The sequence below is a fragment of the Furipterus horrens genome, unplaced genomic scaffold (assembly GCF_987537825.1).
Source record: "Furipterus horrens unplaced genomic scaffold, mFurHor1.1.pri manual_scaffold_2, whole genome shotgun sequence".
Classification (NCBI taxonomy): Eukaryota; Metazoa; Chordata; class Mammalia; order Chiroptera; family Furipteridae; genus Furipterus; species Furipterus horrens.
The window spans coordinates 77,750,296-77,765,009 of record NW_028327172.1 but is presented as its reverse complement, the minus strand read 5'-3'; the positions used below and the strand labels follow the sequence as shown (position 1 = coordinate 77,765,009).

General features: G+C 33.4%; 1 protein-coding gene across 1 annotated transcript in view; it reads left to right on the top strand.

The window, feature by feature from the left end:
* LOC150018864 (cytoplasmic dynein 2 heavy chain 1) overlaps nt 1–14,714 on the top strand; it is a 283,446-nt gene that overhangs the window by 13,448 nt on the left and 255,284 nt on the right. Inside the window, exons 12-18 of the mRNA XM_090265892.1 lie at nt 1,586–1,781; nt 4,275–4,370; nt 4,494–4,646; nt 7,462–7,560; nt 8,590–8,729; nt 8,813–9,041; nt 10,174–10,301. Of these exons, the coding sequence (XP_090122018.1) occupies nt 1,586–1,781; nt 4,275–4,370; nt 4,494–4,646; nt 7,462–7,560; nt 8,590–8,729; nt 8,813–9,041; nt 10,174–10,301 (1,041 nt within the window). The remainder of the gene's footprint in view (nt 1–1,585; nt 1,782–4,274; nt 4,371–4,493; nt 4,647–7,461; nt 7,561–8,589; nt 8,730–8,812; nt 9,042–10,173; nt 10,302–14,714) is intronic.

The window sequence follows — 14,714 nt, the reverse complement described above, 5'->3', positions numbered from 1 at the left end:
CTCCTCTATGATTTTTTTTGTTATTGGTATTGATATGTATATGTTTTACAACCCTTTTACATTACTATTGTATATGCACATGCACACACACACACATTATAAATTGTAACATTTCGTTAATTTTAAGCTTCTTGTGATGAGAATATTTGTCTATGGTGTCAACATAGTTCCTAAAGGTTTGGTAAATATTGAACTACATTGAATGTAATTTAATTGGTCAATCTAATTATTTTAATGGGTATTTAAAATGGATAGTATAGAAAACCATTGTTTTTTGGTTCTGGTACACTTTCCCAGAATATTAGTATTTGTATTTTTAAAGACTTGTCATGTTTTAGTTTTTAGAAATTTGTTACTTTTTAAAAGTGGTAGCTCCTTAAACTGAATAAATAATTTCTTTCCCTTTATTTTGCATTTTAGTTGTATAGGGAGGATATTAAAAATCAGAAGGTGCTAGGCCATAATGACTATTAACATCATGCCATTTAATTTTCTTTCTTTCTACCCTGAACCTAAAGTAGGAGAGTTGCTCCGTGCAAAAATAAAAATATATATATATTTTGAAGTCAACTAATTTTGGAATATACATACACTTTCACCACTCTGAGATCCACTACGTACCAAAGGACTGAGACCTGCTGTAGAGAACATGTTGGACTTTGTTTGTTTCCCATTTGACAATGAAATACCCTGTCTCTCACTTTCTTGTTTCTTTCCTGGTAAAACTTATATTACATATAGAGTCAGTGTGTTTTGGAACATATTTTAAGATATGCTGGTATGTAGAAACTAATTTGGAAGATTAGGTTCAAATGAAAGCAAAAAGGATTGTCGTAATTATTTTCTGACAGGCTTATGTTCATAATAGGAAAGTTTCAGCTAAACCATTATTTTAATCCATTTTTAAGTATGCCTTATTTTATGTGTTATTAAATAGGCTGAGTAGATTTGTTCTTTGCTTTTCAGTAGCTTACTTTCTGAGTTCTCTTACTTTTTAAGTTCTCTTAATTGTGGAAGTGATTTAAAAGAATGAACGTTATATAAACCTGATCCTGTAAAAAAGATCATGAAAATATGATTACCTCAGCTTAATTTGTCCAATCCATGCCAACTAGTGTGCCCCAGTGTAAAATTTGAAACTGTAACTTTTACAAGACACATAAACAAAGGATAGTTCTTAGATAATGAAAAAAAGAGTAGAGAAGTGAAACTTTCGACTATCTCTTCTCCTACCGTTTTAATGTTATCATTGTTTTTTTAATAAAAGTAGGAGGAATGAAAAAACAACTTTTTAGAAAATGAGTCAAAATCTTTTTATAGTGGATATAATGTCTTTTTGCGTTTTAGCTGCTATTTCAGAGATTGGTTTTCTGAGTTTAAAACTGCTTGATTGAAATAGTGTCATATTTTTGATATTGCAGTGTATTGTCAAGATTGGAATTGTGATATATTATATGAAAAAGATAACCAGTTGAAAACTAATTCAAAAAATTTTTGAATTTATTTATAGAACAGTTGAAAAACTTGTTTTTCATCAGAAGAGAGAACATAAAACTTAAAAAAAGTTATTCATTTTGTTTTGTAGTATTGAGGCTGATAGTAGAATTATGGAATTGGATCCTAATGATGGATCATTAAAAGTGCATTATTCAGATCGGTTGGTGATTCTTCTGAGAGAAGTTCGTCAGCTTTCTGCACTTGGCTTTGTTATTCCTGCAAAAATACAGCAAGTTGCAAACATTGCACAGAAATCCTGCAAGCAAGCAATTATTCTTAAACAAGTATGAAATTATATATTTGAAAACATGGCTATTCTGAGTTCATTGCATTAGGATATTTTTAAGGGCTTTGTTTTCTACTTTTGCTTTTTAGGCTAATAGAATGACATTATTAACTGTTAGGAAATTAATTTGGTAAGTGACTACATTATAAAATTTGCTTTGTAAACTATAGGCATTTACTAATTTAAAGTATTGCTCTTCATTTTAAAAGCTTTAAAAAATAGAATATCTATATCTCTATCTTTTTTATGTTAACTTGCATGGGTATTAAAGGACCTTCTACTTAGAAGGGGTCCCTTGCTTGCTTTCGAGGGGCAGATTCTAGTAGAATTACTAGATTGATGGACTGTTCTCTATTTTTGGTCATTTCTCAGTCTACTTGTTCAGCACATTGCCATCATATCATTTACCTGTTTAAAACTCACTATTATCACCTTATTGTATCTCCTTTGTACAGTATACAAGGCACTTCTTAATTATGCACTGACTAACCTTACTGGCTGTGACCTTAACCACTTACACTCTTTCCCTTATATGGCACCCTGTAGCTATTTGAATATCTCTGTGCACTGATATCTGTTCCTTCTGATTGAAAACTCAAGGTCTTCCTTTAATTCCCAACTCAAAATTTACTTTCTTTATTGTGTGTTCTTTTAGTTAATTGTTCCTTATTCTGTGTATTGTGTGTGGATCACTGGCTTAAAAATTTTTTTTCTCTCACTTGATTATTAGAGGGCAGGAACAGTATCTTGTGTCTTTGGTCTTTCACTTGATTCTTTCATTCAACAGAGAGTCATTGAGCACCTGTATTACCAGGCACAGTGTAGTGAGAATATAAAAATGAATATTTTGCCGTCATACTTCGGTGCAGGGTTTCTCAACTTTTCACATTTTGCACCAATTCTTTTTTGTGGGGATGTCCTGTGTGTTTTAGGATGTTTTTAGCAGAATCTCTGGCCAGTAGCATGTGCCTAGTTCTAACAATCAAAAATATCTCCAAACATTGCCAAATGTCACCTACGGTACAGATCAACTATGGCTGAGAACCACTGGTCTAGTGGGAGGGAGCAAACTAAACATTGAATTTTCGTTAACTATCAAACCTTCTGACAGATCTCCTCATTGGTCTAATTGGAGATGAAATTTGTAACACTGCTTTTCCAGTGCTACACAGCTAGAAAGTTATGAAGCTGAGATTTGATACCAAGTCTCTCTGACTCCAAAGCCCCTATTTATTCCATTGCAGCTCATAGAGAGATGGTAGATATGTGAATATATAGATACAATATTTAATATGAGTACTATGTTATGGGTGTTCAGAAAGTCCTGTGAGAGCATAGAGGTGGTGTCTTTCAATTATTTTCCTGGGTAGGGTAGAGGGAATATCAGATAAATCTTTACAGAGGAATGGTGTTTGATGTGTGTCTGGAAGAGTATATACATGTTTTAATAAGAGCACAAGGGGTTGGGATGGGTGATCATTTCAGAGAGAGGGACTGCATATTCAAAAGCAGAGAATCTTGCTCACTTTTGTGTCCTAAGTATTTTATCTTAATACAATAGGAGCTCAGAAATGGATGAATGATTATATAGTATTTGTATTGACCCCTGGAAGAACAACTGGGAAAACCTTTACTTGTGAGCAGATATTTAGCTACAGTAGGGAGTGTGAAGTAGAATGTTGGATAGATAGCAGTATTGCCAGATTGTTGTAATAGTATATGTTCTATTGCTTCTGGTGTTCCAGATTTTGGACTTTATCCACATGTATTGGGAATTCACTAGAAGGTTTTGCATAAGCAAAAGGTATATGATTTATGTTTAAGGAAGGACCACTCCAGTTACTTCGAAGGCTTGGCATAGATAGTAGGAGGCTGTTATCGAAAACATAAGAGACCAGTTAGGAGACTGTTGCACTGGTCTTGCCAAGAGATGCAGGTGGTTGGATTGGGATGGGACTCATAGAGATGGGTGGAATGGTTGGATTCAGTATATATTTTGAAAGTATGTAGTCAGTACACTTCAGTAATATTGGATGTGAGAGAAGAGTAAGGACAGTGCAAGTATATGTGTTTTTTTTTTTTTTTTTTGGTTTGAGAAATGGATAAATTGTTGTGTTATATAATGAAAAGGGAAGGGGTAGGTTTGGAGAGTTGCAAGGATAAAGAGTCCAGTTATTTTTAGCATTTACCATATTTTACTGGTTTCCTCTGCATCCTTTATGAGACTGTACTTTTTGAGTCCAGGGACTAGGTTTTTATAATCTCTGTTTAATCAGCCCCCAGGACATGGCGCATTATAGGAATTCAACACATATTATGTTGACTATATATAATACATGTATGTAAATGCTATAATGGAGATGAAAATTATTTTTTGTTAAATCTTAGACTTGACAAATTATTATTTCTATTCAGACAATTAAAAGTGAAGACAAATAAAGAATTAAGTGTGCTATTATTTATTTTTGCTAATTGGACTTTTACTTTGTAGGTGGCACATTTTTACAATTCTATTGATCAACAAATGATTCCAAGTCAGAGACCAATGATGTTACAATCTGCCTTAGCATTTGAACAGATAATTAAGGTAAATGGACTTTTCATGTTATTATAATTGATTTTTATATGTGAAGTGTTTTTTATTTCTAGTTTTTTAGTACACATTTCAGCTCAATATAGCCATTGATCTAAGTTGTTTGCTGCACCTTAGAATTCAAAAGCAGGAAGTGGGGAAAAGTCGCAACTTACTTGGGATAATCCTAAAGAATTAGAAGGCTACATTCAAAAACTCCAAAATGCTGCTGAACACCTTGCAACTGAAAACAGAAAACTGAGAAAATGGCACACTACATTTTGTGAAAAGGTATAATTTATTTATAATTTTTTAATTGAATTATTGGGGTGACACTAGTTAACAGAATTGCACAGGTTTCAGGTGCACAGTTCCACAACACATCTTGTGTACACTGTATTGTGTGTCTACCACTCAAATCCAGTCTCCTTCCATCACCATTTACTCCCCTGTATCTGCCTCCACCACCCCCAAACCCCCATGCCCCCAGCAATCACCATGCTGTTGTCCCTGTCCATGAGTTTTTTTCTCTCTTTTCTTTTTTGCTCAATCCCTCCACTCCCACACCTGGCCCCCAACAACCCCTCCCCTATGACTGCTATATTTCTGTGAAATGCACTGTTGGTATCTTAGTAGGAGTTGTGGTGAATCTATAGATTGCTTCAGTTAGTACGGACATTTTAGTGATGTTAATTCTTTCTATCCATGAACACGGTATATGCTTCCACTTATTTGTATCTTTTTCAGATTTTTTCTTCATTATCTTAGAATTTTCAGAGTACCAGTCTTTTACATCCTTGATTAAATTTATTTGTATATTTTTTTGAAGCAATTTTGAATGGGATTGTTTTCTTAGTTTCTTTATCTGATAATTCATTATTGACATATAAAAATGCAACTGATTTCTGGATATTTACTTATATCTAGCTACTTTACTGAATTTATCAGTTCTTGTAGGGTTTTTTTTTTTGTGTGTGTGTGTGGAATATTATGGTTCTCTATATACTCGTACAATATCTTGTCATCTGCAAATAATGATAGTTTTACTTGTTCCTTTCTAATTTGGATACCTTTTATTTCTTCTTGTCTGTATGCTGTGGCTGGGACTTGCAGTACTATGTTGAATAAGAGCGGTGAAGGCGTGAACACAGATATCCTTGCCTTGTTCCCAGTCTTATGGAGAACACTTAACAGCTTTTGCCCATTGAGTATGATGTTGTCTGTGGGTTTGTCATATATGGCCTGTATTATGGTGAGGTATGTTCCCTCTGTTCCCACTTTGCCAAGCATTTTTATCATAAATAGGTGTTGGATTTGATCAAATGCTTTTTCTTTTCCTTCTTTCTTTTTTTAAATCTTTTATTTGTTTTATTTTTTAATAGTATTTTATTTTTTTATTTATCTATTTTTTTAGAGAGAGGGGGAAGGAGAAAGAGGGAGAGAAACATCACTGTGTGGTTGCCTCTCACGCGCACCCCGCTGGGGACCAGGCGTGCAGTATAGGCATGTGCCCTGACTGGGAATCGAACAAGCGACACTTGGTTCATAGGCCGACGCTCAATCCACTGAGCCAAAGCAGCCAGGACTTCAAATGCTTTTTCTGCATTCATTGACATGATCATGTGGTTTTTATCCTTCATTTTATTTATGTGGTGTTGTGGAAACCAAGGCAGGCTCTTGTCCAGCAATTGAAAGAACATGTGAGGCAAGGTTAGAATCTCTGACATTTCCTTTATTGCAGACATTACAGTATTCACGCGTGCACAGGATCAAAGGCATGCACGGGGCCACCAGCCGGCCACCAACCACGCTCCCACCACTTGCTGCACACCCCTCGCCTTTCACTGCTGCTTATATACTATGCATAGACAAAGCTGGCCACTAGCCAAAATATGACATCAGTGCTTATTTATATAACTGCGAGTGCGCTGTGCATGTGAATCTAATTATTATCTCTAAGCAGCCCATGCCTGGGCTTCCGCGGTTAGGGATCCTGACAGACTCTATTGTCCTCACATGTGGTGAATCACATTTATTGATCTGTGGATATTGTACCAACCTTGCATCCCTGGACTAAATCCCACTTGATCATGGTGTATGATCTTTTTAATGGATTGCTAATATTTTGTTGAGGACTTTAGCATCTATGTTCATCAGGTATATTGGCCTATAATTTTCTTTCTTTGTAGTGTCTTTATCTGGTTTTGGAATTAGTATATGCTGGCCTAGAAAAGTAGCTTGGGAGTCTTCCCTCCTCTTGAATGTTTTGGAGTAGTTTGAGAATGATATGTGTTAGTTCTTTTTTTACTGTTAGGTAAAATTCATCTGTGAAGCTATTTGGTTCAGGGCTTTTATTATTTGGGAGTTGTTTTTATTTTTATTTTTTATTATTGCTTCAGTTTTACTAGTTGTAATCTGTTCAGAGTCTGATTCTTTCTGATTCAGTTTTGGAAGATTGTATTTGTCTAGAAATTCATCCATTTTGTTCAGAAATAAAATCGAATAAACTACGAATCATATTTTTTAAAAAGTAATTAGGATATAATTTTAAATGCTTCTTATTTGGGAATATTTTGAGACTTAAAGTTGCAAAAACAGAACAGTGTTCATACTTACCCTTCGCCCAACTTCCCCTATTCTTAACTTACATAACCATGGTATAGTTAACAAAACTAGGAAATAAACTATTTCTGAATTTTACAACTTCTTCACAATGTCTTTTTTTTTTTTCAAGGATCCAGTTCAGGATCCTACCTTGCATTTTGTTGTTGAGTCTCTGTAGTCTCCTCTTAATCATTCTTTCCTTGTTTTACATGACTTTGAATCTTTGGATGAATACTTGTCAGTTATTTTGTAGGATATTTTCAGATTTGGGTTATATGGCATTTTCTCATGACTAGATGAGAGTTATGAAGTTTTAACAGGAATACCACAGAGGTGATGTTTTGCCTTTCTCAATGCATTAATCAGGTATTGATTTTTCATACTTTAGGTTGAGTTAACATTGATCACCTAGTTAATTAAGGTGGTGTCTGTTCCGTTTTTCCACTGAAAAGTTACCTTTTCAGGTGATAATTTGAGACTACTATATCCTTATTTTTAACAGGTGATAATTCTTATGAATACCGATCTGCTTCGGCAGCCACAACGTTGGAAAGATGGATTACAGGAACTGAGAACTGGCTTAGCAAGTGTAGAAACACAGGTATTGTATGTTTTACATTGTGAATGTACTTCAAAATATGACCGTTTCAGAATGTGAATATATGAATTGATGCAAAGTTTATAAAGGTCACTTAAAATCTTTACTGACCAATTTCTGATAAAGCTGGAATTTGACTGAATTACATATAAAGACCATAAAATAGCAATGTATTTACATTTAAAAATATAAAAAATTTCTATTTGTCTTATGGAATGCAAATCTCTCAATTCAGAGTTTATGGTTTTTCTGACTTGGTGCTTAAATATCTGTCGTTTTTAGTTTTAGGTGATTGTGACATCTGTAAAACACAAGTTAAGTTTAGGCTTAATGATTAAAATAACTATCAGTACTTTTTTTCTTTTTTGGGCAAAATTTTAGTGTTATACACACTTCGATATAAGAGATGATATATATATATATATATATATATATATATGAAAGTGGCTAGCATAAAGCCCGCTGTATAATATGTGGGATCTTGGTTGAATATGAATTTGGTGGCTTATACATTTACATATATTTTATAGTTTTTAGGACTTTAAGAAAACACAAAAATTAAAATATTAGAATTGATGTGTTTATGATTATATGGAAGCAAAAGAATATGTAAACTACCCTGAGCATTCTAATATTTTAAATTTAACATGTTTTAAAATGCAGAAGGATTGTTTAGGGGGTGAGAAGTGAAGAAAAGATCTATACTTGATGTGGATTTTAAAAAAAGACTAAAAGGTTCACACACACAAAAAACTGTTGTTCCTGTTAATCTTTTCATAAAGTAAAGCTGAAATATAAATCTATTTAGTGTTAACTTAATTTTAAAATTTTACTGATTTTTTTTGTATTTTATTTATAAACATGAATGTTAGAGATTTTTGGACTCTACATAAATGCTCATACTATAAGTAGCAATTAAGGATAATGTTTTTTATTGCTTAAAATTTTACTTTATGTGATATGAAAGCATTAAGTGAAAACCTCACTCCACTACCTAATTTCTAAGTAAAAAATGTAAATATAATGTATTAGGGATACCAAGCACGTGACATGCATGCATGGAAACTGCACTGGAATCATCAGCTGTACAAGGCTCTGGAACATCAATATCAGATGGGCTTAGAAGCATTTAATGAGAATCTGCCAGAAATAAATATAGACTTAACATACAAGTAAGATTTTTTGAAATCTAGTTTATTTTTCAATCTAAAATTTTCTAATAATTTATATTTTAAAGCTACTTATTTACTTTCAGACAAGGACGGTTGCAGTTCAGTCCTCCTTTTGAAGAAATTCGTGCTAAATATTACAGAGAAATGAAGAGATTTATCAGCATTCCTAATCAGTTTAAGGGAGTTGGTGAGGCAGGAGATGAATCTATTTTTTCTGTTATGATTGATAGAAATGCAAGTGGATTTCTGACTATTTTTAGGAAGGCAGAAGATCTATTTAGGAGATTGTCAGCTGTTTTACACCAACATAAGGTATGGAACATGTAATTTTCCATCCTTCTGTTAATATATTTCATCTGATTGGTTGAATAGTATTAAATGTGCAAACCAGAAGTTTATCTTGTGTGGCATAAAATAAAAATATCACAAAACAGAGAGCCAGAGTTATGGATTCTTATACAAGGTAGATTTATGCCACAGATGATATATGCCTTTGACTATTTGAAGATTGAGAAATAATTTTTTAAAATATTTTTGTCAACTTGGAATGTGCCATGACTGTTGTGTCAATTTTAATTCCTTCTTGTGAAATATATTTTTTCAAACAAGAGCAATCCATGAAGGGATGCTTTTGAAGTTAATGAAATTGAGATGTTTAAATATCTTGCTTTCGTTTAAGTGCGTCATTACCACTAACTATAAGTTAAACCCTAATATCATTTATTGCTCATTTATATTGACTCTGAGACTGTGATTGAGAATTAAGCCAGTTTTTAAAATTTTTTTATCCTCACCCGAGGATATTTTTTCATTGCTTTTTTAGAGAGAAGGGGAGAGGAAGAGGGATAAACATCGATGTGAGAGAGAAGTATTGACTGGTTGCCCCACCCCCATGTACGCACCTGGGCCGGGGTTTGCACACTCCCGTACTGGGGATCAAACCCATGACCTAGGTATGTGCCCTGACCGGGAATCTAATCCACAACCTTTTGGTTATGGGATGATGCTCCAACCAACTGAGCCACAACCGACTAGGGCTCAACAAGTTTTTTAACTGCTACTATAATGTTTCTGCATTAAAAATTTTTAGAATCAATTGACTATGGATACTTTTAAATTGGTAGCTTGTAGTGGTGCGTGGCTTAAAAGAGATGATTCTATTTTACCGTACATCATACTTGACAAGAGAATATAAAGAAAGGGTTTTTTTAGTCTCTTCAAAAAAGTTTTATGATCACTGTATTTTTATATTGTCATATTTTCCCTGTTCATTCTTTAGATGATACAATAATGATTGTATTTACATACTTAAATTGAAATTTGCTTAAAATTACACTTGTCCGCTTTTATTGGTTGGACCTTAATCTCTATTAACAGTTGGACTATAAACTTTAAAATGTTAATTTATTAGTTCTATTTCTTTAATAATATTTTTCATTTTTAGGAATGGGTTGTAATTGGGCAAGTTGATATGGAAGCTTTAGTGGAAAAACATCTTTCTACTGTTCATGATTGGGAAAAAAATTTTAAAGCACTGAAAATAAAAGGAAAAGAAGCAGAACGACTTCCAAGGTATTATAAGTTAATGTAATATAGTACTTCTGTATGAGATGGTTTTGCCATAGATAGTAAGGGTATTCTTCACTTAGTGGCAAAAAAATCAAGTCTGTTTCCTCCTCCTCTTGAGCTCAGCTATGACACTTAATTATCATCTGAGTAGGGCATTGCTGACACTAAAAAGTTTATCTTGTATAGGCTCTACTTGCTGAACCTATATGGATATACTGTACAGGTCTGGCATGAGGATCTACTATTTGATATGCATAGGTACAATCTAAGAATGGTAAGAAGCTACTGAGAGCATACTAGAGCATATGAAGCTAAGACATTTGACTTTGCTTTTGTATTGCTCTGTTTCCTTTCAGGATGCTCTGGGAGGCACACAACATAGTGCTACAGCTAGTATAGTGACCTGAATGTGGAGGGAACCCTCTGAGGGGCATCTCATAACCCAGCCACTTGAGAATATATCCCCATCACTCTCTGAAATAAATATGACTGGAACCACTCTTTATAATAAGCTTATGGAAGGCCTTGTTTAATTGTACATAAATTATCTTTAAAGGGAATATCACTTTTATTCATTTGTTTATTCTTTCAATAAATATTTTGGCAAGCATTTATAATATATAAATCTTTGTTCTATGCAAGTACCAAGATAAAGAAGACAGAGTATGTGAGATCAAGTTGCTTTCTCAATGGCAGTACAATATGTCAAGTATATTTGATGATTAAGCCAAGTACACACTGGGGTTAAGAGAGTGGGCTCTGGAGTTAGGTGGGTCTTACCCCTAATGACTTTGATAATCATTTAAACTCTGAACATCAATATCATCAGCCTTAAAATAGTTACAACTATAGTATTTATCTCATAGTGTTTTGAGGATTAAATGAGTAATTTGCATATAAATGACTGACACAGGGTAAGTTCTCAATAAATGTTATTGTTACTATTAATACCAGGTAGAATTGTTTATATTCCATATTTGAGATTGAACCAGGCTATGGAGATTTAAAGGACAATGATATCCCATCCAATTGGGGCAAAATCAGGTAACATTTTAAGGTAGAAATATTTGAAGTAGGATTTTGACAGGTAGTAATAAGAATTGGAAGTTAAAGCAGGGCCTCTCAGGAGAGGGAGTCATATGCTGAAAATAAGTTGGTTAATTAAAATTCTCATTAGAAATAATATTTTATTAGGGACTAGAGGAGATGCTCCCAGAAAGGGATTGATACGCACAAATTTGGGAGAGCCTTAACATTGTACATCAGAAAATTAAGATTTTATTCATGTTAGACTTGTTAACTATTGAAGATTTCTAAACAGAAGTGTGTCAGTACCAAAGCTAGTTTGGGATGATAGTTTGGAAATAATAATACACGGTTGAATAAAGAGATCCCAGAGGAAGGGAGGTAGTCTCTCATCATCCAGAAGACCAGTAATGATTAATTGGATTACGTTTTTGCACTCAAAATGGGGAGGAGGAAATACTATAAGGTATTAAGTGGTCCTATTTATGGAGGAAGTTGAGGGATGAGGAATAGAGGAAACAGATGACTTGAGGGTTTGAGCTTAGATGATCGGGATAATGTTAGTACCATAGATAATAGTTTGAAATAAGGAAAAGATAGAGCTCTTATAATGTTTGTTTATGAGTTTTCTAATCCATGTTGGATATTGTCTTTGATCCCAAGCTTGTCTGTCTTATTTAACTTTATGCTGTCACCTGACTGCTCAAGGACCTCCACTACTATTGCTACTCTTTGTTTATCCCTTACTGTAGATAGCTTTTCTATTTTTGCTCTCCTGACAAAGCTTAACAGAACAAAAAGAATTCCTGTCTCACATTTAATTTTTGGTTTCATTATTTCTTGCTAATGAATTTACACGTATGCATCTAAGTTAATATACATATACATGCACACGGATTTATATTTTATGGACACTTTATGGATGTATGCTGTATGCTTAGAAAAGCCATATTCTAATGATGTATTTCAGATACTGTAGTAAGAATATCAGTTGGGGGTATACTGTTTATGGCTATTCCATTCTATCTATGACTGAATAGAGCCTCAGTTGCATATTATCATTATTTTCAAGTGAGAAGTGAATATTAGTCTTCTCTACAGGATTCTGTAGCCAGTGAGTACAACTCTGCTTTAATCATATCATTTCATGTTAATTCATTTAAAAAAATGCTATAATATAATTTTTATAGTTTACCAAAATCATCTCTATTCATGTATCAGATATTAGAAATCTTGACATTTTTTGTGTGAGGATCTCAAAAATCACATAAACTTTATGTATCAGGCAAAAAATGGACTCTTGCATGTGCTGATGGTTAATTACTAGAGTTTAAATCTCTCCAGTTAGTGGGTGAATGAGAATAAATAAATGAGGCCTTAAGATAAACTTATATTTTAAAAATAAAACTGAGAATCTAACACATATAACTTGATTTCTAAGAATATTACCTGACTTTATGTATTAAAAAGAGCAAGTAACTTTTAAAATAATCTTTGTGACCAAAATTAGCAGACTTAAAAAAATAACTTTGTATAAATTAAGCCAAATATAAAATTTTCCTCAGGTAAACAAGTCAGGTTCAACTTCTGTTTGCTTAGAACAACACCATTTGCATTAAGAATACAGTGCAGCCCTGGCTGGTGTGGCTCAGTGCCGGCCTGCGAATGAAGGCATCACTTGTTTGATTCCCAGGCAAGGCACATGCCTGGTTGTTGGCCGGGTCCCTGGTTGGGGGCGTGTGAGATGCAACCACATATTGATGTTTCTCTCCCTCTCTTTCTCTCTCCCTTACCCTCTAAATAAATAAATAAATATTAAAAAAAAAAAAGAATATAGTGCATAGAATTAGTGTACTTAAAATTTATATGCCATCAGGGTAAGGAGGAGCAACAGGGGAAAAATTGGGACAACTGTAAAAGAGCAACAATTTAAAAAAGGCAAACACCCCCCCAAGCCATTTTTCCATGATTATTAAAATTTGCATGTTTTATAATTTTTTAAAATAAAAAAATTTTGATTAGTTGACAAATATAAGATTTTATTAGTTTTATATGTATAACCCGGTGATTAGACATTTATATAATTTATGAAGTGATCACCTCAATAAAACTAGTACCCATCTGACACCATATATAGTAATTACAATATTTTTGACTCTGTTCCCTATGCTATAATTTACATCCCCATGACTGTTCTGTAACTACCAATTTGTATTTCTAAATCCCTTCACATTTTTCACCCAGCCCCACACAAACCTCCATCCATCTGGTAATGGTCAAAATGTCCTCTGTATCTATGAGTCTGTTTCTATTATGCTTGTTCATTTATTTTGTTTTTTAGATTCCACATGTAAGTGAAATCATGTGCAATTTGTCTCTCTCTTTCTGACTTACTTGACTCATCACATATCCTCTAGGTTCATCCATGTTGTTGCAAATGGCAAGATTTTTTTTAAATGACTGAATCATTTTATAAATGCACCACTTCTTTATCCATTTATTGATTGATGGATACTTAAGTTGCTTCCATATCTTGGCTGTTGTAAACAATGTAGAATGAATGTAGGGATGCATGTCTTGTTTTTTGATTCATGTTTTGTGTTTCTTCAGATAAATACCCAGAAGTGAAATTGCTGGATCCTTATTTGTCTCTTGTTATAGCCTTTGTTTTAAAGTCTCTTTTGTCTAGTATAACTATTGTTATCCCAGCTTTTTTTTTTTTCATTTCCATTTTGTTAAATATCTTTTTTCCATCCCTTAACTTTCAGTCTGTGTGTGTCTTTGGATCTGAAGTGATTCTCCTATAGGCAGCATATAGAAGGGTCTTGTTTTCTTATCCATGCAGTCACCCTATCTCTTGATTGGACCATTTAATTCATTTGCATTTCAAATATTTGTTGATAGATATATATTAATTGCCACTTTTTAATTCATGTTTTAAATTTTGTTTACTTAAAGAAGACTGACTTTTTTTTGTAATACTGGTTTGGTGGTGATGAACTTTTTAAAGTTTTTCTTGTCTGGGAAGCTCTTAATTTTTTCTTTGATTCTAAATGATAGTTTTTCTGGGTAGAGTAATCTTGGTTGTAGGTCTTTTCTTTTCATCACTTTGACTATTTTATACCTATCCCTTCTGGCCTGCAAAGTTTCTGTTGAGAAAGCGACTGAGTCTTATGGGAGCTCTCTTGTAGGTAAATGATTGCTTTTCTGTTGCTTTTTAAAAAATGTTCTGTCTTTGTGTTTAACCTTTGGCATTTTAATTGGGTGTCTTGGTGTAGATCTCTTTGGGCTTATCTTGTTTGGGACTCTCTATGCTTCTTGAACTTGTGTATCTTTTTTCTTCACCAGTTTAGCGAAGTTTTCAGCCAGTATTTATCAAAAAGGTTCTCA